Source organism: Melozone crissalis, unplaced genomic scaffold (genome assembly GCF_028551555.1).
Source record: "Melozone crissalis strain CALT ecotype California unplaced genomic scaffold, PUWL_Pcris_2 ptg000033l_1, whole genome shotgun sequence".
Lineage (NCBI taxonomy): Eukaryota > Metazoa > Chordata > Aves > Passeriformes > Passerellidae > Melozone > Melozone crissalis.
Window position 1 is genome coordinate 15,607,090 of NW_026535811.1, and position 24,696 is coordinate 15,631,785.

At 43.8% G+C, this 24,696-nt stretch overlaps 1 protein-coding gene across 2 annotated transcripts in view; it reads left to right on the forward strand.

The window, feature by feature from the left end:
* RASSF8 (Ras association domain family member 8) overlaps positions 1 to 20,916 on the forward strand; it is a 74,776-nt gene extending 53,860 nt beyond the window's left edge. For both annotated transcript variants that reach the window (XM_054282036.1, XM_054282035.1), the window contains 3 exons: positions 11,070 to 11,959; positions 13,930 to 14,074; positions 15,182 to 20,916. In XM_054282036.1, coding sequence (XP_054138011.1) covers positions 11,070 to 11,959; positions 13,930 to 14,074; positions 15,182 to 15,303 — 1,157 coding nt within the window. In that variant the 3' untranslated portion in view covers positions 15,304 to 20,916. The remainder of the gene's footprint in view (positions 1 to 11,069; positions 11,960 to 13,929; positions 14,075 to 15,181) is intronic.
* Positions 20,917 to 24,696: the final 3,780 nt, after the last annotated feature.

The window sequence follows — 24,696 nt, forward strand, 5'->3', positions numbered from 1 at the left end:
GCAAGGTATTCTCCCTGTAAGCACAAAGTCAATTTCTCTGAAATTGATGTATATTTATTTAAATGTTAAACTTCTAAACATAATTTCCATCTACTTATATCTGATGGAGTGGAAGACTGGCATTTATTTATTTTATACTTTAGGAAGATTTGAACAAAATGCTAGCATGTGCTTATTTATATGCACCAAATAGCTTTTAAAGCTTTATTTAAAAATTGTAGAAAGTCAGTTTGTCTCTCAAATCTTGTAGTTGATGTTAAACTGTTAAATCTTTCTTTACTGATTTAGTTGCAGCTTTTTGTTTAATGGTAATTGGTTCATCAATTGCTTCCATATCTCATTTTCTGCCTGCGGAGAAGCATTCTCAAAATTTTTGAGAAACAATTCTGATCATTTTCTAGTCATGATTAAGTGATACATGTTCAGAAATAATGAAGTGGTTGTGATACTTTTGTTCTTCACTTTGTTTTCCATATCCCTTCATTCTGTTTCCTTTGCCTTCTCCCACAGAAATGTCAGACTCCCAGTTCTAGACAGGAATTTAATGTTGTCGTGTGTAATTTCTCCTTGGGTTTCTTCTGTATCCTCAGTTATTGGCCTAAACTCTGTAAAGGCTCCCTCAGCCTTGGAAACACACACAGGTTTTGTCAGCTCTGCAGTCTTCCTTTTCTGTAACACGTCACCAGTTTGTCTGGGACAGGCGACACTGCTTCCATGCTGAGATAAATTTCAGCTGCAACCAGAGCCAAATCAAGATAATCCTGTGGAAATTCCTTCCCAAGGCCAAAAGCCTGTGTAGAAAACCCCCAGAGCAATTCCCCTCTTGCTGGGACAGTCAGGACAGTATCAAGCACCATATAAATTACACCTGTGTGTCTTTGGCAGGGGGGGCTCTCCCAGCCCTCCTGTCAGGCCATTCATCAGGACAGGACCATCTGGCTGCCCCGGTGATTTGGCTCTAGGTCCCAGCTCACCAGGAGGAATCGTCACTTGAATTTGAATGGGAATCTATGAAAGTGGATCCCTCCAACTCTCACCTGACATTTGGTGGTGGAAAGTAGCCAGTCTTAGTTGGCTTCCTCCTTGCTTGGCTCTGATGGGATTTTCCACTTTGCTGTCTGGCTCCTTCAGCAGTCACATAACTTGGCTGCACTCAGGATTATTTTGTCTGTCTGTAAAGTTTGTGAGATACTCCTTTTGTTTTGTTGTGCCTTCCAGTTTATTACTAGATCCTTGACTTAAAGCATACAACACACAAAACGCAGTCTTCTTCACTGAGCCTGAAATGTGAATTGCAAGAAATATATTATTCCAGACACTGCACTTCAAGAAAATATCTGAAAACTGTCTTATTTTATAGCCATATCCACTGAGGAAAGCACAAGCCAAAGACACCTGGATTAAGACATCCATAGTTTAGAAATTTCTCATAGACAAATGAAGCTGCCTCTATTCTAGACACGTGAAAAATAAAGCTTTGTCCAGTATTTCAAAGAGAGGAAAATCAAAATTAGTACGGAGCTGTGGTTAGAAGGCACCTTTGGACAGTATCCAACTCTGCTGCTCAGAGTGGGGCCAGGCAGAGCAGGTTGCTCAGGACCAGGGGCAGCTGGGTTCTGAATGTGCCCAAGGGTGGAGACCTGGCTGTAGCAGTGTTCACTCACCCTGGCAGTCAGAGTGTGCTGTCCTTAAATGGAATTTCTTGTCTTTCAAAAAAGTGCCTTTCGCTGTCATTTGATCAAATGCAGGGTCCTGTCTCCTGATCTCCTGCTGTGATAAAAGTAACAAAAATATTTCCATCTATGCACTTTCCAACACTTCCCCAATATCATGAAAATTCAATAACAACTTCAGGATACAAAAGTTTCTTGGTTTGTTTTTTTTTTGTTGTTGTTGTTGTTGATTTTTTTTGTTTGCTTTTGTTTTCTTTTTTTATGTTCTGGGGCTATTTTAGCATTAAAAAATCAAGTTAGAATGTGCTATGAGCCTTTGTAAGATATTCTGTTCCATAGCCAGTGTCTAATCCTTTGGCCATGGCATTCTGTCACTAAAACTTGCCTGGCTAATGCTCCTTAATTCCTTAGAAATTGGAACTCTTCCAGTAAAAAGTCTCTCTCTGGGGCTGTACTCCTGATAAATAACATTTGTGTTACCTGTTCTTGCACTGTGAGCTCCTTCCCTTTCCCCTGCTGCCCAATCTCTTCATCACTGCAGAACAGGAAATGACTACCCAAAGTAAGAATTTTAGGGTTTTTTGGTTGGTTGTGGTGGGGGTTTTTTTTGTTGTTGGTTTTTTTTTTTTTTTTTTTAATTCCTGTTTGGATTTAAGTTAAATCTCAGTCTCAAATGCCCCCTCATTCTTTAAAACAAAAGGAAGATAAAAGGGAGAGTTGTCTCATTTGGTGCCCCAACAGAGCTTATTTTTAAAAATGTGTATATAATTTATTGAATACGAGAGAGAATAATATCAGCTGGCTGTAACTTTGGATACTAAAATTGTCTGTATCTGTAACTTAGAAGGAGTTGGAATTGCCTTAGCTGGAGGGCGGGTCGCTGGAATTCTGTTCAAGACAGACATAAAACTATTCAGTAACAAGTTTCCAGAGAGTGAAGTCATCTCTCACTGGGATCTTAAGGAACACTTGATACTACCTTTTATGAGTTTTATCTAGGTCTGCTTTATTTTCTTTTAAACTCAAACTGTTTGCAAGTGACAAAGAGTTGGCTTTTAAATACAAATGAGAGAAGAGATTGTTTAATCATGAGAAACAAAGCCCTCACCAAAACAAAAATACACCTCAGCACCCAGTTCAAATAGAGAACCATGAGTCTTGTTTTAAAAATATTTCTGCCAGGAGAAATGAGCTTTTCCAAGGATCATCCTTGTCTCTTTTAAAAATGTGCATTTGTCAGCCCATCCTCTGCTAAGTTTTCTGTGCATTGTGTGAAAACCAGAATGGCTTCATATAAACATTGCTTGGTCATTTTGATTCCTGTTCATAATTTGGACAACTGAAAAAAAGTAAAAAGAGTTCTTGATACTTTTAGACTTTGTGTGTGAGGAGATGATTGATGAATCCAGCCAAAGGTCTCTCTTGGATGTGTGTGAGCATAGTGACTCCTCTCAAATGGTCATTATAATAGTGAGGGGAAAAGCAGGTGTACCCTAAAAAAGTGAGTCAATCATTTTAGCTGATGGTTAGGCAAATGGAGTTCAACTATAGATTTTTTTTAAATGGGCTTCTACTGATTGTTTTCCATTCAAACACAAAAGATAAAAAAATCTTCCAAAGGAATGTGGTGACAAATAGTGCAGGCACAAATATACTTGTCCTGTTCCTTCAGAAGTGCTGCTCTCCCACTTCCAGACCCCCTGAGGATTTTTATTGCATTTGTTGCGATTTTTTTTTTACCCTTGAAGCCTACAATGTATCTCCTCTGCTCAGAATGTCATGTTTCTTTCCTAAGAAGTGAATATTTCAGTCTAGAGACATGAAGCTTGAATTTCTTACCAAAAGAAACCTTCTGCCCTCCTCCCTGTAATTTTATGTGGCAAATAATTAAATTGGCAGACTTGCTTTAAATAGTGCTGTGGATTTTGGTGCTTCTGGCTGGAGAATCATGAGCAGCACTTCACTGAACAAGAAGTACAGCTGTCTCTTTTTAAAATGAAACCAATGCAGCCATCGGGGTTCTTTTTTTTTTTCCTTCTAGTTGAGTATTTTTCCTCAAAGATAAATGGAGTGTATTTATTAAAATGTCAGTGCTGTCTCAAACATGTGTTAGAGCATTGTAGGGCTCAGCCACAGTTGTATCCAGAAAGATCAAATCACTTATTTTATGAAACCATATAGTGACAGGACAGGGGCTTCACAATGGCTTCACACTGACAGAGCAGGTTTACATTGCATATGAGGAAGAAAGTCTTCCCTGTGAGTGTGGGGAGGCCCTGGCACAGGGTGCCCAGAGAAGCTGTGGCTGCCCCATCCCTGGAAGTGTTCTAGGCCAGGCTGGATGGGGCTCTGAGCAACCTGGGATAGTGGGAGGTGTCCCTAGGCTAGGGATCTGCTTAGAATTTGTGTTTTTTCAACCCCAAGATTTCATTCTCTGCCACTTCAAAAAGTGACATTAAGAGGGTGTCATGGTTTGATAATAAGTACAAGAAATTTAGTGGTGGTCCCATGGTGTGATCATCTAAGCTGCTCTATGTGCTTTGCCATGTGTTGCTGTGTGACCTCAGCCAAACTTCCCCATTGTTTCACCTATTTAGGACACAACTCTAAAATAAGTGTGGTACCTCAGGGTGCTTGGAAAAAAGGCAGTTGCAAGTATGAAGTGATGACTGAGAGCTTTGTTCTGTCAGGTTGTGATAAACTCCTGCATACCCTTTTTTGAGAGTCAGGATAATAGTAATGAACAAAGGCTTCAGCCCTGGTAAAGACATGGAGAGATGGCTGTGCCTGGAGAACTCAGCAGACCTTCCCTGGAGCCTGTATATCTGTGTGGATATTTCTTCTAGGACTGGACTCCTCTCACTCTTTATTTTCTATTGTATTTCATACTGTGGTTGCAAAACATAGCATGAGTTAAGAAATCTGAGTAATGCAAACTCTAACCTCTATTTTGTAGGTTTTTTTTTTTCTCTTAATCTTAAGTATTTAATGAGTTTCATGTAGCCAGAATGGTATTTTTTTTTAAATTGCAATGGATGTTAACTTAAGTATCACATAATGAATGAAATGCCAGCTTCATATTTCAAAGATACTGAGTTCAAATCATCCTGGATTGATTAAAATTGCCAGCAATTACTTTTCTGTCAGTGCTGTTAAAGATTCAGGAGTTAATGCTGTTGTCCCTTTGGTAAGGCAGTGCATTTTCACCCACGTGTTCCACATATTAAGAGTTCTTAGAAGATTTTCCCCACATGCAATTACTTTTTCTTTGCATTGCCTTGTTAAGGAAGACAGCCTAGGGCTGGAAGGCTGTCTCTGGAAACCAAGTGGGTCAGAAAGCCGTATCCATGTGCATTGTTCAGTGCTCTGGGCAGTCTGGGTGTGGCTGGAGCCAAGTGTTGGCAGGTCTGGCTTTACCTCCATGGAGACCTGTGTGCAGGCAGGTGACAGTGTGTTTATTCTTACTGTGCACTGTGATAAGTCTGGGGTGCTCATTCAGATTCAGCTCTCAAGACAGACTAGTGCAACTTCTCTTTTAGTGTGGCTGTCTTAAAACTTTTATCTTAGGTGACCATTTTCTTTTTTACCATTTTTTTCCCAAGACTTTCCAGAGTGCTACTTTGCAGGGCAGACTCTTGGCACAGCTGCTGTGCAGCAGAGGTGATGGGACCCCTGGGGAAAATGGGAGCTAGGAATGTGTCTGCCAGGGAGCTTCCCTTGCACTGGGTGCCTCCTGGTGGCCTCAGAGACAGAAACTGGGAGCAAGAGTGCATGGAAGGGTTTGGGAGCAAGTCTTGTGGCTGAAGGAGCTGTGGGGGGGCTCAGCCTGGAGAGGAGGTGGTTCAAGGGGGACCTTCTGCCTCTGCACAGGTCCCTGACAGGAAGGGACAGCCAGGGGAAGTCAGGCTCTGCTCCCAGGGAACAAGGGACAGGACAAGAGGGAATGGCCTCAAGCTGTGCAGGGAAGGGTCAGGTTGGACATCAGCAGGAATTTCTTCATGGAAAAGGTTGTTAAGCATTGGAAGGAGCTGCTCAGGGAGGTTTGGTGTCCCCATGCCTGGAGGTGTCCAGGGAATGACTGGATGTGGCACTCAGTGCTCTGAGTTGGCAAGGTGGGCATTGGGCACAGCTTGGGCTCAATGATCTTAGGAGTCTTCTCCAGCCTAAATGACTCTATGACCTCTGGTGACAAAGACCTGCTCCTGCCCACCCCAACCCCTTTTCTAGGGAAGGAGAGGTACCCTCATGTTTAAGACTGCTCATCCCACCACTTTTCCCAGAAATGATGTGAGACCAGGGCAAAAAGTCACCTGCTTGCACTGACTCACTGCTGTAGGCCCTGGCTCTGAAGCATGGGAGACACTTAATGGAAAGATGGATCTTGCTTGGTGCTTGGCACAAACATTTGTAGCCTGATGGCAAAGATAAGGCACAGATACATTTTTTTCATGGTGTATAATAGTACCTGCAAAATAAATGTAGTGCCTGAAATGCTTTGCTTGTAGAGGATGATGGACTTTAGGGTGGGAGTAATGAGATGAATCATTTCTGTCCTGAAAAAGGGAATTGATGACCTCCCAGGTTACAGTCCTGCCAAGAGTGTTGCTACTGCTGCTTTCCTTTGGAGTTTCATTTTCATTTTTGGCAGCAGAAATGGTTGCTCTGTCTACTGTGTCAGCTGCAAAGATTAAAGCATATAGAGGAGCTTGAAGTAATGTCCTACTACCTTCATGGAGTATAATTTAAAAATTTGCCTTTTGAGAGTCTAAAAATGTTGATTACCTTGTACCTATATTTCATTAGTTTAATCACTGTTCATTGTGATGGAATCTATGTTTAAATTAGCAAATTACATCAATTATATCAATCCCAAGCTAAGACTGCAGTGGCTGGGCACTGGGATCCAGAGTTTGTGCTGTGCAGCAGAGCCAGATCTAGGACACGGAATGCAGTTTGCCATTAAATATCACAAGAAATCCAAGTTCAGTCCACTCATGACAGCTATTTGCAGAGTGTCAGAGCATCAGCATTCTGGAGTCTATATATTTCCTTTCTTGATGTCTTTCTCAATTTTGAAATAAATTATTATTTTGAAGGTGTGCCTGTATTAATAGAACCTGTGATAAGTTTGTGTGCTTAGGGAGCTGTCGGTAGAAACTTAACCCTTGACACTGCCCTGTGTGCAGATGCAGTGTGCTTCAGGGGTGTAAATATGTATCTGCTTCTGTTACTGCTTGTCATTTGCTGTCTGCAAAACAGGTACAAGGTGTTGGGGATTGTTTTAGGATGGCAATGTCATGTGGTATGTGTAGGGTAGAATGGGGATTCTGGGGACCAGGTAGGAATCCCAGAATGGCCTGGGTTGGAAAAGACCCCAAAGATCATCCCATCCCAGAGTCCTGCCATGGGCAGGGACACCTTCCACTATCCCAGCTTGCTCAGAGCCCTGTCTGGCCTTGGACACTGACAGGGATCCGGGGGCAGCCACAGCTGCTCTGGGCAACCTGTGCCAGAGTCCTCAGCACCCTCACAGGGAACAATTTCTTCCTCATACCCAATCTAAACCTGCTCTCTGTCAGTGTGAAGCCATTGCCCCTTGTCCTGTCACTCCAGGCCCTTGTCAAGTCTCTCTCCCTTTTTCCTGTGGGCTCCCTTCAGGCACTGCAAGGCCACAGTGAGGTCACCCCAAAGCCTTCTCCTCTCCAGGCTGAACAATCCCAATTCCCTCAGCCTTTCCTCCCAGCAGAGCTGCTCCATCCCTCTGATCCCCTTGGTGTCCCTGCTCTGGCCTGGCTCCAGCAGCTCCCTGTCCTTGCTGTGCTGGGCCCAGGGCTGGATGCAGCCCTGCAGGGGGGCTCAGCAGAGAGGGGCAGAACCACCTTTTCCCTGCTGCCCATGAAGCAGGTGCAGAGTTTCTGTGGTTTTTTTCAGCTCTTGAATTCCTGTTTTCCAAAGAGGAAACTACAGAACACAGCACTACTTGTGCTTTATTGGGCCTGTCTGGATGGTTTTCTCTACCATTCCCATCAATACAAGGCTTTGATAGAAGTATTTAAAAAAAAAAGTCTAATATGTTCTAGTTGCAGTTAAAGCAAATTTTTATTTCAGAAGTTTTAGGGTATTCATTGCTGAACTGGTCATTGAACCTTCCCTGGAGATATTGCAAGATTCTGGGTGGGATTCAATGTAATATTCAGGTGGAGAAACACGCTGTAATTTGAGGACTGCTGTGCATTGCTGATACATGGCCATTACCTGAATGCGACTGTAACTTTAATTTTTCAAATAATAAGGTTGCATGAATGAGGCTGGACTGAGCTCTGCCAGGTGCTTTTTGTGTCCAGAAGCTTGTGGACAAACACACAGGGCAAGAAGCAGCATGCAGGTGCCAAGCTGTTCCCCATCAACAACCCAGGCTAGCTGCTTTCTCGTTGTCAGTGGTGGCTGCACATCAAACCCAGCAGTTTGCTACAGGGACGCCTGTGTTCTGAAATACTCTGTCATTAGCCCTGAATTAACTCATTCACCCTTTCATTTGTGAATTAATCCCCTCTAATGCAGGCAAACATCACAGTTGTGGTTGTCTGGGCATTGTTAATCTGCGTCATGCACAGGCTGAGCACCAGACCTGGGTAATGATCTCGGAAGAGAACAGCTTTGTTTCAGAGCAATCCTGAGCTCCAGGTGGGGTTGTTGAACTGTGCAAGTATTGCTTCTACAAAACACTTTCTTTTATGTGGATCTTGAGTGCCAAGTTCATTATTTAGGGCTGCATGTTGATTTGGAACCCTAAGCTAAGATGAAAATAGTTCTTGGCAAGTCTGTGCTTAATTCTTTTGGTCAAGGTTGTTAGAGTTTTATTCTCCTCCCCCTCTTCTTTTTTTTTTTTCCCTTTTTTTTTTTCCTGTTACATTTCTTTTTAAGTAATGAATTTAATAGCAGAGTGAATAGAAACTGCACTCTGCTTGCTCCCCTAGTAGTACCTACTCTAGTTTGCAATTTCAGGACTTCTCTGAACCTGTTTCTGACACAACATGAACATTAGTAGCACAACCATGATTACAAGCTGGAAACTTCTAAGATGAACAAAACAGAGCAGTGCAGCCTTTGTCCTGGGGTATGTTTTCACTAAGTTCTTCTTCTCCAGGATTTACTGCCCGTATGCTATGGCAAACAGTAGTAGGTTTATTTTTCCTGTAACAACACCAATACAAACTATAAATCTTCATGGATCAATTAGCAATATTGTGAGTTAGCAAAAATCTCTCACTCTACACAATATACCTTATTAAACTTGATTTTGAAGAACTTTATTATAGTAAGCCTTAAATCTCTTTCTGAGAGTGTTAGGTTTGGGGCTTTTCCCTACTTTTTTCCCCAGTCCCTACCCAGAGTAATTTATTTATATGGCATTTGGGGTAGTAGATTCCTGTTGTTGTGCTGCCTGCCTTGTTTTGCTGACTTCCATCAGCCAAATCTTTCAGCCCTCACTCCTGACTTGGAAATGAACACAGACATTTTGGTTTCTGACTGGGCCAGCCAATCCCCCTGGCCAAAACCACCTGTTCTCCAGGTGGTGCCTCTACAGACAGTTTTTGTTCTTATTATTTGCTTGGGGATCTAATTGTGAGACAGTGAGAGCAGAGGAACATTTCCAGTGCAGTAGTTGTAGCTTGGGAAGCTCTTCAGAAGGCAGTGTTTGATTTTAGAGGGGTGCATGGTGTGTTAATCACCACAGTGCAGCTTGATTTCTACAAATCTGAAGTGAGAAGTCCATGTGAGTGATGTGACTGGAGGTCAGGGGTAGATCTCCAGCCTGAGATTAGGATATTTTTGTCATTTTGAGAAAAGTGTGATGATTGGGCAGGTAGTATAAGGTAAGAGAACACATCAAATGTATTACCACTGATAACTGCATTTCTTCTGACTCCTCCCTTCTGTAATTGCATATATGACAGGTATTTCAGGCTTTTATGTGCTGAAATAAATCATTTGAATGATCATTTCTCATGAAAATGAATGTAGGTAATGCATTAAAGTAGCTAATGATGTTTTTAAAGGTTAATGGCAATTGTGGAGCTGTTCAGAAATTCATTAACATTAAATGCTTTAAAAGCAGTTGATCTTTTCCATCTTTTTGTAAATAATGTTGTGGCTTTTAAGTGAGGTTACTTTGACAGGGGAAACTCTCCTGGAGAGGAAGAATGCTGTATTTCAGAGTAGTGAGAGTGCTTAGAAAAATATCCCATAAGTGGTGTTGGAGGAGAAAGACTGCTGATCTGAATTTAAGCGTGTTTGATAAGAACCCAAATGATGCCACGAACATAAGTTGTATTGTCAATGGAGCGATTAGAAAAACTCAGCACTTACAAAAAGACTCCAGCTTCTTCCTGAAGGCTGGGATCTCACTGGAGATGTGGGAGCTGCTGGTACAGATGGCAACATTGTGCAGGGATTGCTGGTTCACAGTTCAGGCAGCCTCTGCTGCTCTTGTCCCTGTGCTCTCCTCAGTGAAGGTTTGTCACACCAGCAGCACTGCCATGGGCATCACAGGCTGTGGCCCAGGCTGGATCAGTGTCTGAACGAACGGGAGGGCATGGACAGGGGAGCTGAGGCTCTGTCAGTCATTAACAGCTGCTTCTGATTGATGAAAGTTTAACAGCAAACATGCTGCCTCCATGTTTGATATTTCTGTGTGGCTGCACAAAAGATCTGGGACTGCTGTTCTTGTTTGCTTGGCTTAGAGATTCTCATTGAGTGTATTTGCATGGTGGTCACCAACCCTGCTGGGTCACTTGCTTTATTCTTCCCTGTGAGGGTGCCGAGGCCCTGGCACACATTGCCCAGAGCAGCTGTGGCTGCCCCTGGATCCCTAGCAGTGTCCAAGGCCAGGCTGGATGGGGCTCTGAGCAACCTGGGATAGCGGAAGGTGTCCCTGCCATGGCAGGGGGGTGGAACTGGCTCATCTTTATGTCCATTCCAACCCAAACCATTGTGCGATTCCATGAATCCCAGTCCATCTCAGCCCGCCGGCAGCCCCGGGATTGCGCAATTCCGCGGTTCTACCTTAGGGTCAATCTTTCTTCGCTGCTGCCGCTCCCGCCCTGGGCGGGGAGGGTTTAGAGGCGAACTCGGGGCTGTGCGGGAAGCGGGTGCTGCGGCAGGGGCGGGTGCGCTGAAACAGCCTGTGGGGGACGGGAGCGTCCTGTCCTGCCGTGTCCCCTTGTCCCGGTGCTGTGCTGTCGTGTCCCCTTGTCCCGGTGCTGTCCTGCTGTGTCCCCTTGTCCCGGTGCTGTGCTGCCGTGTCCCTTATCCCGGTGCTGTCCCGGTGCCGTCCCTCACGGGCGGAGCGGTGGCGCCCCCCCGCGGCCGCGCTGACGCTGTGCTCCCTTGCAGGGCGCACCGGGCGCTACACGCTGATCGAGAAGTGGCGGGACACGGAGCGGCACCTGGCGCCGCACGAGAACCCCATCGTGTCCCTCAACAAGTGGGGACAGTACGCCAGCGACGTGCAGCTGATCCTGCGGCGCACCGGGCCCTCCCTGAGCGAGCGGCCCACGTCGGACAGCGTGGCGCGCATCCCCGAGAGGACTCTGTACCGGCAGAGCTTGCCGCCCCTGGCCAAGCTGAGGCAGCCCGGGGACAAGGCCATGAAGAGGAGGGAGCCGAAAAGGAAATCCCTCACCTTCACCGGCGGCGCCAAGGGGCTAATGGACATCTTCGGGAAGAGCAAAGAATCCGAGTTCAAGCAAAAGGTGCTCAACAACTGTAAAACAACGGCGGACGAGTTGAAGAAACTGATCCACCTCCAGACGGAGAAGCTTCAGAGCATCGAGAAGCAGCTGGAGTCCAACGAAGCCGAGATCCGCTACTGGGAGCAAAAGTACAATGCCAGCCTGGAAGAAGAAATCCTCAAACTGGAGCAGAAGATCAAACGGAACGAAGTGGAGATCGAGGAGGAAGAGTTCTGGGAAAACGAGCTGCAGATCGAGCAAGAGAATGAAAAGCAGCTGATGGAGCAGCTGCAGGAGATGAGGCAGAGGATCCTGGAGTGTGAGAGTAAGCTCAAGGACTATGTGTCTCAGATCCACAACATGGAGAGTGGCCTTGAAGCAGAGAAGCTGCAGCGAGAAGTTCAAGAGTCCCAGGTGAATGAAGAAGAGGTCAAGGAAAAGATCGAGAAGGTGAAGGGAGAAATTGATATTCAGGGCCAGCAGAGTCTGAGATTGGAAAATGGCATTAAAGCAGTAGAAAGGTCTTTGGGCCAAGCTACCAAGCGATTACAGGTAAGACTGTCATTTTATCCATAGCTAGAGAAAGTCAAAGACTGTGACTAATTTCTCTTACACAAACCTGAAGCCTATGAAAGACAACACAAAAAAGTTTCCAGAGTGAATGAGGGTAAAAGGCAGAATGTGTTGCTTTCATTTTCAAATCACATTTCAGCTTGTGAGGTTTTTTTTTGGAGAGCAGACAGTTTTTATTTCACCCGTGTTTAACTTGCTCATTCAAACTGTCTGAGAAGAAAAGCAGTAATTTGCACCATCATAGCCTTTTTTGAGGATAAACTTCCGATCTTTGCTAGATTTGTCTGCCACCAAAAGCGATGAATTACAAAGAACAGTCCAAAAGCAGCACCTGGAAAGGTATAGAGCTAAAGTAAAGTACCTGCAACCTTACAGGCCTTTGCTTGTAAAGAACAGCATCCCTCTTTTCCTAGCTGACTGGCTGGTGTTCAGGATTTTATTTTCTCTACACCTTAGGCATTTGGGGCACATGTGTCAAAAGAGAATCCAGTCCCTGTTTCCTTGCTAAAGTTAATGATATCACCTGAAACTTGATAGAGCATGAAAGAATAAAGGAACTCCACTGCTAGCTGGATGAGGCAGAGGGAAGATTGGAGCTCCTGGGATTTTTATGTGCCATGTAAGGTAGTCCTAAGGCACGACACATCAGCAGGAGTTGTGGTCCTTGCTGATTCCCAGGATTCACAGTTAGTATATTCTGCAGTGCTGCAGTAGTAATAAGGTGATTTCTCTGTGAATATGTGCAGGGATTTTGTATCCTTACTTCTGCCTTAGAACCATGTCGGTAGGAGCTGGTTTTCCTAGATAATGAGGGGAGGAAAAAGTAATCTTTTCATCCAAAGCAAAATGGATGAAAACTGTAAGCAGTTTTGTCCATGATTATCTATGCTAAGTTTCCAGACATGCTACACTTAAGGATTTGCACTGATGGAAAGCTTCAACTCCTCTTTATGTGTTTTAGCTATCCTCAGTCACATTCACCGGGGCTATGATGGAGTTCCAAAATATTTCTGGCTTGGTTCTTTTCATAGTCTGTTTTCTTGGTAAGGTTCCCATTCAATTCAGATCTTCCAGTCTTGTTCTAACCTAAAGGTGCACAAATCTGGAAGTCCACAAGAAAATAAACTGAGCTCTGTGTTATGGAGCTTTGAGGGGGAGGAAATAGACAAATATTTTATTGCATACCTGAAGTTAAAGATTAAAGCAGCTCAACTTCTGTGTGTGGGAATAATAACAGTCCAAGACTGTTATAATCTATCAGAGCTGTAAATTTTTCATATCATGACAGAAGTACAGAAAAAGATCCTAAATGATCATCTGTGCTCTGAAGGGGTGGGGAACCAGTCAGGCTTTGGCTTCATCGCACAAAACCCTTGCAGAGTGAGAAGGTTCTGGCCAAAAAAGTTTAAATAGAAAATGCAAAGAACAAGAAGTTATAAGAATTTTACTCAATTTAAGATCAGAAGAATTAAATGAGCTGTCCAAGCTGTGCTGGACACTTCAGGAAGAAGTAAGACTTGGTGCCAGACTGCTGCTTTTTGATTATTTTTTCAGCAGTTGATTATTTTTTCAGCATTCACAGTATTATGTTTGTTTGCTGATGTGCCAAAGTTTTTCTCAGGTGGTATGAGAAATAGCTGCTAGTCATCCAAGAAGCAATATAAAAATAAAATACATTAAGAAAAACCCAATTAGGGTCATGGGTTGGACTCAATGATCTTAGAGGTCTTTTCCAGCCTAATTGATTCTGTGATTCTGTAAGTGTTAGCGAGTGTTGACTGGCTTTTTAAATTTGATGAGTTGAAAGGTATTTTAATCTTCTATTTGCATTTGAGCTTTAAAAATTGGAGGCTTTCTCATCAAGGGGAGAAGCATTAGTTGCCCAGCTGTAACTGTGGTCATGCGATGCTGCTTTATTTGCTCAGCAGCTGTTTTCTGTTTCCCGGCAGGACAGGGAACAAGAACTGGAGCAACTGACCAAGGAGCTGCGCCAGGTGAACCTGCAGCAGTTCATCCAGCAGACGGGAACCAAGGTGACGGTGCTGCCCGCAGACCCCGTGGAGGTGGAGGCCCCGCATGTGGAGCTCGAGAGAGGTGCAGCCCTCGGAATGCTTCGGGAGGGAGGGCAGGAGGGAGAAGGGGCGGGCGGTGCCTTTACTGCCGCTCTACTTTAACGCTGGCACTCCTACGTGAAGTGAATGCTCCCTTAGTGAAGACATTAGCAAAACACTACGAGAGCGTATTGTCGAGTGCTTCTTTTCATTCCAAGGGTTTAGCAGGCTCTAAATAAAGAGCAGTATGTGGAGAACTTCTCTCCCACTGTGCCTGGGCATGCGTTTGTCCCATCAGCAGCGTATTAAGCCTGCAGCTTTCAAGAGGGGCCGCCGTGGCTGGCTGCCAGCACAGAACGTGACCGTACATCTGACATTGCTGTTCGTCTGGGTTCTTCCTCTTCTGGTGGGGGCGTTGTCAAAGCAGAGAAAGAAATGTGTCTGGATCCCCAGAAACCCCAGCCAGCAGCCGCACGGGAGCAGGAGCCGACCCGGCTGGGCTGCCAGCCGTGCAGAAGTCCCGCACAGATGGCTGCTGTCACTGCGGGTGCGAATTGCCTTTGCCCCCAGTGAGATCAGCACAGCCTGCACGTGCCCGCATCTGGACTGAGAAATTCCTGGGCAGAACCACGGGAGCGTTTTGAATGCATCCCAGAGCTGCAGCTCCAGCACAGTCGGGTGCTTTTTCCAGCACTCTGCTTCCAAGGGGCTCTTTGTCTCGGCATTCTCCTATGCTGGGTCTGTCCCTCTGCTCAGAAAACTTTATAACCAAAAGGCACTGGGGGGCAAGGGGGTGGGGAGAGAAGAAAAGACAGCCAGGCCTTCAAAGGCAGCACTTGTAGGAACTTTTAAGTGGGAAGGAAGCTGAAGCTTTGAGTCATGTTACACGTTCAAGCTCCTTCTCTACATCACCATTTAAGTGTGTCTCTGTGTGTGCATGTTTCTCGTGGGAGGGTAATTCTTTCGTGTGGGTTTCGTTCTGCTGTGAAGTGAGTAGGAAGTGTGCACCTTAGATCTCCTCACTTCCTAGCCAGGCACTTCAGTAGTTTGTTACATGTGGAATTAGTTTTTCTGTATTGCATTAAGCAGGAGGAGGAGGAGAGGTGCAGCCCTGCTGATGGCTTTTCTAATTGTCCTTTTTCTCATGCAGAGCCAGCCTTTCAGTCCGGGTCACTGAAGCGCCCTGGCTCATCGAGGCAACTCCCCAGTAACCTTCGGATCCTACAGAACCCCCTGTCATCTGGTTTTAACCCAGAGGGCATTTATGTATGACAGTATGTACCTCTTCTAGAGAGGACCTAGCAAGGTACCCTGGACAAGATACACTTTATTTTATTCAGCCAATGATGAATGGAAGAAGTTTGTCTTGTTTTGTTTCTTTGTTACACCACCGTGTTATTTTTTCTTCTTCCTCCAACACCACTTGGAGCCATACCCTGTGCACTGATGCTAAAGAGACAGGAACTGTCTCGATTCATAACTGGCAAGGATGACCTTGCTGTCAACACAGCTTGAGTGCAAAAACCTTCATTGTTTTTGCCACTTCAGAAGTGTTTGGGAAAGTATTGTTCCTTGTATAGTCGTAAATGGAAGACTGAGGGTGAAGGAAACCGTGTATGCAACTTATCTGAGGTTTAATTTATTCCCTTTAATCAATGGACCTGTGAATGTTGACCTTTTATATTTTTATTTTTAACTTGTGAATTATCACGTATGGCTGTGTGTCAGTCTGACGAGGTGACTTTAATTTGTGTGTACCAACATCCCCCATCTGATCAAGTACAGCAACCTGCAATGCAGAGTTCTGAGGGGTGCTGAACCATTGCAGTGGTTTCTCACCACTAACTTTGTTCATTTCTGTCATGGGTCCATGTCATCATATGTCATGTTCCATCCATTGCTACCTTTTAAGGCTTGAAAAGTGAGCTTGTGGGATTTACTTGCTGTTGTATCTACCTTGAATGAAGCACCTAGTGTTCAAAAGATTTATGGATTTTAAACCTTGGCTTGGTAAAAATATTTCCAGCATATGATTGAGGATGCACTAGTTAGATGATATTTTATTATATAGAATGTATATTTGAAATATTTTGCCACATTGTATATGCCTTTTGAGAAAAGAACAATGTAAGAAGTTGTCTTCATATATCTTACCAAAAGAGAGTAGGAGGCTTTCACTGTGTGTGATTTTGTACTTCATTTTTTTCACTAGCCATTACAGTGTTCTTGTTTTGTTACAAATCTTGTTGTTGGAGGGGAAGAAAGACACAATACAAATGAGTATCCACTTCCAACCTTCCAGAATCCACTCAAGTTTTGTGAAGGGAATAAACCTGGCAGAGTCTTGAGAAGTCAATAGCAGAACAGGAGTGAGGCCAGAATTTCATTCAGCTCCCTGGTGGAGACATTTGGTCCCTCTGAAAGACAGTCACTTAGAGAATGTAAAGCTTCCAAGCAGAAAATTCACACATTTGGTGGTCATTTTTCACAAAACATGAAAGGAGAACATTATCACGTCTTGATGTTGCTCTAATGCAATCAAAGCTAAGAAAGAATTAGACAAAAAGGGTTTCCTGCAGAAAGTAGCTGCTCCCATATAGCTCATTGGTTGCAGACCTTGAAGTGAGATTGTTGCAGGGGGCACCAGGTTTGTGGAGAAAGGGACTGGCATCAGTGGGACACACTGGAAATGTTGGGGGCTGGCCTCATGGATGATTTAGGGAAGGGATGGGCCTTCCCTGGTTTGGATTTCCAGTTCTGACAGCAACTCACAGCATCGTCCCCACCTTGGAGATGCCCTGGGCACAAGGGGGGACACTGTGCCCTCACTGCAGTGCTGAAAACTTGGGCTCCTGATGCCCTCCTTGGCAGGGTCAGGATTTCACCACTGCTAGGAAAACTCCAAGCTTTTAGCCATAGAAAAATACTTAACTCGTAGCATCCTCTTGTGTTGATTCACTGATGTGCAGATAAATGTTAATTTAAGTCTCCTTTTCTAAAAAAGGAGCTTCCTAACAAATGGAAGTTTTTAAAGATATAGCAGAAGATGAAGGATTCTTGAGTGTTTAATGCATTTTTTTTCCTTTCCACTTTATTAATGGCATCATATATTCTAAAAATGCTGCTGTATTTAGACTTACAGCAACAGATAAGGCTGTGAATATATAAAGAACCTTTCCAAATGGACTCTGAATTTTTACTGTTTGACTTATCAGGTCTTTTTTTTTTTTTTCATCTTCCCTTGTGAGCAAACTGGAAAATGACATATTCCTACTTGAGGAACCTTTGCAGTGCTCACCCATTTTACTGTTAGTTTATCACAATTCCATGCTCATGTTTACTGTGCCCATAAATTTGTATTAAAAAAAAAAAGAATGTGTGTGTACATATATATATATATAAAAAGTGTAAAATATCCATAGTTTGGGGACAATATCTGTCCAAGGTACTTGAGCATATATGCCTTACATTCTGGGTTCAATTTACAGAAATGAAATGGCCCTCTCCAGTGGATATCTTGCATCTTCAGCACCTCTTGATGTTAGAGAACTGAGGCACTCAGCACCTTGCAAAGTCTGGCCCAAATTATGCTGCATGGGGGTGGGGGGAAAGAGTCTTGTCCTGAGATGAAGTATTTTTAAGGCAGATCAGCATATTTACCCCAGCTAATGATTTTGTCATATTCTGTGACTGGTCCATCTTCCACAGATGTCAGTTAGAGCTGAACTGGGCTCTTGCATTACAAAACCTGCTCTCTTTCTCTGCCAGGTTATTCTGTAAGACAGAGGGAGGAAGAAAAGGATTAAAAGGAAGAGTAAGAGCAGCGTTGGAGGGCTTGAATTACAGCTTTGTCATAAATCAAGGGAGGAATTTGCCATTTGAGTTAAAAAGTAGCACCTGCTGACTGCAGCAGCTGTTGGACACAGGAGCCAGCCAGGAGCTGGCTCAGGAGTGACCACTTCAGCACCCCTGAGTGGCCCCTCCTTGCCAGGGCTTTGGCACACGTCAGGGTGATCTGAAAAGCGTTTGCAGCTTCAGCCACTCCTGTGGCCAAGGAGAGGCTTTGGTATCCAGACCTGCCGGTTGTGAGACACTGACAAATTCCCCTGCCCCCACCATACTCCTCTTGCTTATTGAATTTCACCCAGGCTGAAGTTCCATAACATTTTCACCCTCTCTGTAAATAAACCAAAAAGAAATGGCATGCCCTTGCATTAAATGTGACTTGACCCATGTGTAACAGTTAGAAAATCCCTCACACTACGGCGTTTAGAGTTTTGCTTCGGATCAACTGCAGAAACTCACTCTTTCTTTACAACTGTACAAAAAGTCCATTTTCAGAAGTGTTCCAAACCTCCTAGGGCATTAGCAGAAAGGAAGCTACACATACTAATTTTAACAAGTGCCATATTATTTACTGGGCAGCATGATAAAAATGGGGTTTTTTGCTTGCGTTAAATAGTTGAATACACAAGCACTATTTTCCAGTGCACAGGGAATTTATATGGAGAACTCCTGTAATTTATTACTAATGGAAATTAACTGTGTTACCTCTCTCATCCACAAGGATGGAGATGCTATGTTGTTAGGGGAAAAGAGGGGGGTCAGCATCTGAAAAGCCAGTAGGTTAAGGCTAAGGTGAGCAAGGGAGAAACCAAGTCCCACTCTAAAAGGTCAGCTCCCAGTATCTTTTAGTGGGACTTAGGTTCCCAAGTGCCTGAATTGCTTCTGGAAATGGTATGTTAGCTTTGAGATTGCTTGCTTTTCTAAACTCTGGCAAGTTCGGAGGAAGTTCTTGAAGAAAACTATCACTACTAGCATTAACAATATGCAAACATATAAGGTAAGAGGGAAAAAGATCCTTTAGTGAAATAAACATCTCCTCTTGGGCAGCAATTGCCTTGTTTTTAGTGTGGAGAGTATTGCATTATTTTAGTGAACTGGGATCATATGAGTATGATCAAAGAAACATCGATCTTGTGATTTTTAGTGAGTTACCTTGAAGCATATAAATTCCTGATGTGCATTAACTTGAGTGAATTGGGCCTTAATGATACATGTAAATAACAAAACTGTATTCAGATATTTTTTCCAGAAAATAGTCTCTAATGGTCTGTACTGTATCAAAAAAAAAAGTGTCAAAGTGTTACTTTTATATTACACCTCCTTTTTTTTTGTTTGTTTGTTTGTTTGTTTGGGGTTTTTTTAGAACAATGAAATGTGCATGTTTATTCTATTTGCTACAGTATTTTAATGTTTTGGATGAAGGCCATCAGTTGTATGGAGATGACAAAACAATCATTCTGTCTATTTATTCAGTATTGCTGCTTAAAGTTTTCAAAAATAAAGCTTTCAATGCCAATATAGTGACTGATTGAAAGCTGTTCTAGCTCTCTTCAGGTGTTTTTTTCCTATGTTTGTAGAAAACGAAGTAAGTGAAACTTGGTGTAAGAGCTGTTATACCAGCAAAGAACTATTGCAATAATATTGGGGGCTGGGTGTAAGTGTGTGTAGTAAATACCAATGTATGCATGCAGTGAATGCCTGTAGGTCTCTAAGTGGAGTGCTGAAGAATGTTAAATCCTTTGTGGTCTTGCAAGCACTTTACACATGTGAACAAGTACTGCTTAGAGCTTTGTGCTCATGTGTGGTGCGTGTGAGGGCAGAACAAAGGGGTCTCAAAGGATCAACTCAGAGCCCTTTGAACCAGATTGGATTTAAGGACATTTTTGAGTGTTCCACAGTGGTGTGTTTGATTGGGGCCTAAAAAACATGTTCTTATGCAAAACCCTTTCAGTTGCAGCAAGGATGCCTCAAGTGTAGCTGGTACCTCTGAAAATGTTAGTAGTTCTGAAATGGATCAAGTGTGCCTGCTGTACTTGTGAAGTGTGTTAGAATGTAGAGAGTGTTCACCCTCACCATCATCCCATGAAACTGCTAACTAGGGGTTCTGACTGGAACACTTGAGTTGCTGATGCTTTAACCTAGAGAAGCAACACAAACTGTGAAAACACGAGTGAGCATTTTATTACTGCTCCGCTTCAATGCAAGATGAAAATCTGTATTATATGTAACTATATTTTTTGTCATTTAAGAAGCTTCTATTTTTTATTATTCTCATGAATGGTTGAGAAAAAGTATTGGATGTGCTCCCATACAATAAATTCCCCTCTGAAACTTTGGGTCTTTACAGTTCATGGTTTGCTGGGATTGCATTGTTCATGTCGCGCACGTCTCACAACAGAGCTGCTGGGGCTCTGTCAGAAACCACCGGGCCTGAAGGCAGGGCCAAGGCTCCTTTACTGTAAGTGTGCTGTAATCTCAATCAGATAAAGCCCAGGCACTGCAAGAGGGAAGAGGAGCTTGTTTTCAGCTGAGGAGCTGTTACTAAAATTAACAATAACCCTGAAATGACAGAATTGGTCACTGACTCGGGGGAAGTGTATCTTAAAGCAAAGAGGCAGAGGCTCACTTGGAGGTGAACTGAATGTACAGATTCTTCCCACAACAAATGCAGGGTGCCCTGATGCTTAAGGGAGCAGGAAGAAATTAATCTTTGAACAAGGAGCAGCAGGCCTTTTAGGCCAGATTCAGGTGTAGTTACTGTGCTGAGACCAGAGAGGGTGTGAGGCTTGCTTGAGATCATTTGAGCTAATCAAGGCTGGGAACTTGATGCAGCTGGAGACTTGTGATTTAAGCCATCCAAATGCAGTCCTTAGTCTAATATCCCAACAAATGGATTTTCCTAAGCTAACTGGAGCCTAATCCCATTAGATGTGAGCAGAAGTGAGCTAACAGTAGTGGCACTGTTGACTGCCAACAGGACAATGCCATGAACTCCACTGAAGCCCTAGCACGTGGCACTGTTGTTGTCAGGGCTGTGGAAGTTGTGGAGGCCCTGTGCCCTGAAAGGTGCCCTTTCCTGCTCCTGTGCCAGTCAGCTGGCTGGCTTTCGTGGTAACTAAGGTTTCCCAGCGTGCTCAGCAGAGCCAGGGCTACAGCTGATGTTTCTGATCTTTTGCTTTGCCTTTAAAGAAAAAAGTGGTGTATTTGTATGTGGCTGCTGCAGCACTAACTAGCTCAGTGTAACTGCACCACTAATGAGTTGCAAAACCAGGCCAGATCAATGATCCATTTTGTTCAGAAGCCATACTGAATTCTTCTGCCTGTTATGTCTGTGTCAGCTAGGTATTATTCCTTTATAACCCAGATTTTTAATGATTGTTTTAACTAAGATGTCTGGTGTCTGAAGTAGGGCACAATGAGCAATGGTGCCCATTATTGCCTTACTTGAAAATGATATATTTGCTACCTTTGATATTGTAGCTAGTGTTAATGAGTATTTTCTGGGTCAGCCACTGCTTCATCATTAACTTTCTCCAGAAATACTGGATGGAGACAATCTCAGTTGGTCTATTTTGTTCCCTTTTTCTAGGTGGGTATGCTGTGTACTTTTTTTCCCCATCCTTTGCAATGAGTTCTGTGTACTGCCCAGGGCTGACTGGAAAGGAGCCTCTTTGGCAACAAGGAACTGATGCAATCAGAGCTGATAAACTTCCCTGAGCAACCTCACCGCTTGTCTGAGCAACTCAGGCACTGCCAGTGTCCTCATGCCACTTCTGGTGGCTCTGTGTGTGCCTCCTTCCTTGCTGCCACACAGGCAGCCCTGGAGCTTCTCCCCCATGCCATCTGAAGTTTGATTTTAGAGGCTTTTTGGATCTGAATCCATGGCTGTGGAAAGGCTACAGGGATCTCTGGAAGAGTGAGAGACTGTCATCACACTTCTGTTCAGACATCTGGAGGGTGATGGAGGGGAAATACCACTACACCAGCCTGTGCTTATTGTTTCAGCTACGTGTTTTGTCTTGTTCTACCCCTCTGCAAAAGGAGGGAGATCGTTGGTAATTGGAAAACTTAGTGGAAAACTTAGTAGGAAAATGCAGCATAAAAGATCTAATATTCAATCCTGGGTCAAGTTATAGGGAAGAAAAGTTTTCTATTATTTATTTTTAATGAGCAAAAGTTTGAAGAAAAGGTATTCAGAAGAGCTCCAGCTGGGCTTGTGGAAAACGTGCTTAAAAAAACTCACCTAATCTAATGCAACACAAATGAGTGTCAATAATTACCTGCCTAGGTATTTTTAAAATGAGGGCTTCTGGTTAAAACAGAAACAAAAAACAATAAAAAAAGGGAGGTTGATGGAAGGAAGGGAGTGAGATGTAGACCAAGTAAAACATCTTTAACCTGCTTTGTATTTACCCTGAAGTCTCTTCCAGTGCCAATGTGATGGAAAGTGAATCATGCAGCTCTGGAGCCAGTGACATGGTATCACAGAAGTACCATCAGCAGCTATTGTTAGAATAAAATTCAGGTCAGCCTTTAAGTGTGAAATAACTGGAATTTCTTTGTGGTTGCCTGTGGAGCTTCTCCTAAATTACTACCTGCCACAACTTTTATTGTGTGTCTCAAACTGCTGTTCATGAAATGCTATGTGGCCTGGAACAGATGATTTGGCTTTAGCAGTCCCAATCAGCCTGCGGTGAACTTTGATTGATGAGGTGGAACTGGCCCCTCCTGGCACACTGAAGGGAAACCCCAGAGTGCCAGCTGACCTTTGACAACATTTTGTTGCTACAACATTGTCTTAAGCGTTTCCTTGACCTGGCAGATCTGCAGCGTGGCTGCCAAAATGATGACCTGGATTCTGCACTGTCATGTTGCTGGTGTCACGCACCAAACAAACGTGGAGGAGACAGTGACAGAGCAGATGATAAAGGCACAAATGTCCATTAGCTGTAGGGCTGGCTGAAAGGTTATGCCAGAGGCAGGTACCACATAGTCGGGTCTCCTCGACTGTGCCAACGCTGCAGTTCCCAGCAGGCCCACACGAGAGGGCAGCAGTACACGCAGCAGCCACGCACTGCGATGGGAAGCAGGTTTTCTAGGAATACACAGCACGTGGTAGGGAATTGGGTAAGGCACCCAACATTCCAATTTTAAAGGTGTTCTTTCTAATGCTTACAAAGAGACATGTCTTATTCACAGTGTCAGTGCAACTGATGCACAAATTATGCCATTCTGCAGTTTCTGAGCAGGCCTGGAAGCTTTCTGAAAGCTGTACAGATGTGGGTTGAAGCATTCCTGTCCTGCGACTGGTGTATTTGCCCGTGCCTGGGAAGCTCTTGTTTCATTTCCCAGCTCTGCCGCAGATTTCCTGTGTGTGACCTTGGGCAAGCTACTATAATCCCTGTGGATTGGAGTCCCCCAGCTGTAAGCCTGAGATAATACTGCCTCATCCCCTTTGACTTTGTCTCTATATACGGCAGGCCCCGTGGGGAGCAGCGTCTCGATTCCTATTTGTTTGGCAGATAGTACTGAGCACATCATGGTCCTGAACTTGGTTGTGCCATCCAGATACTGCAGCATGAAGTGTATATTTTTATATCCTACCCAGAGGGTGACAAGAAGTCACTCAGAGTTAGCTTTACCTTGCAGTGAGAGCAAGATGCAGGTGTGCTAAGGGAAGCTGGGGGTTTCTGAAGGTGAATTCTTGTTTAGCTTTAAGTAGATTTCTTTTTCTAAAGGTGTAAAAAGGAAAAGCAAGTAAAGGAATAAAAGCTCATTTCAACTTTTGCTCAATACTTCTTGCAAAGCGCTGCTATTACCAAAGGCAGCCTAAATCTTTTTGCAAGTGCTACTTGGGAGTTGTACCTAATCGATAGAAACAATTGACTGAACAGGCTGAGATTTGCTTGGTGGTCCTAAATGTTCCAGTGTTCCTGCAAGTCTTAGGATGCTCTAGCAATGTGCATGTAAGCAGTAATGCACCATGACGGGCTGCCATCTCACAATTTTCCATTGATACCCAAGTGCCCTTTGGTATTAGAAGCTGAAGAGATAAAGCACACAAGAGTTAGAATTATAGGAAAATACCTTTTTTCATAATTTTCCAATTCCAAAGTGTTTTCTACATGCTCCAAATAAATTTAATTAACTAACAAACTCCTCAGCTGCGCTTACACCGGAGTCTTGCCGAGAATGAGCACCCCTCAGCATGTCTGAGCACAGAGAGTCCCTGCTGCCCAGTTCTGAGCTCAAAGATCATTTAAAGATGTTGGCCATCTGAATGCATTTCAGTAACAATTAGTGCAGCTGCTGGCATCTGACAGGACAATAAATAATCATTGCTGCAGTACCTTATCTCGTGTTCTGCTCCATAAAGTTCTTATTGCTACCTTTGTACATTATCCGAGGAACTTTGCAGCAGGAGGCACCTACTTCTAGGAACATCTTCCTCCTGTGGTAGGAAGAATGGAGTGCCCCAGGGTGCAGTCACATGGGACAAGCATGTAATTCAGGTGTTGTGAGCAACTGCAAAAGCGGGAACCTGGGCAGTGGGAGCACCTTAACATCTTTGTTCAGGGGCGGAACACAGCCTAAAATTCCCAAGAAAAAATTATTTTCTTACGTTACTATGACTATAACAATGATCCTAATCATACAATTTATGTGTATGCACACCCATATATGTGTATATAGTCAGTTTATTAGATGTTATTATCCCTTTTGTCAGCTTGAGAAACTAAAGCCCAGGGAAGCGCAGGGCTTTCCCAGAAGGAGTACAAGCCCTTCATCTCCATTTGCTGCCTTTTGCACATGGGTCAT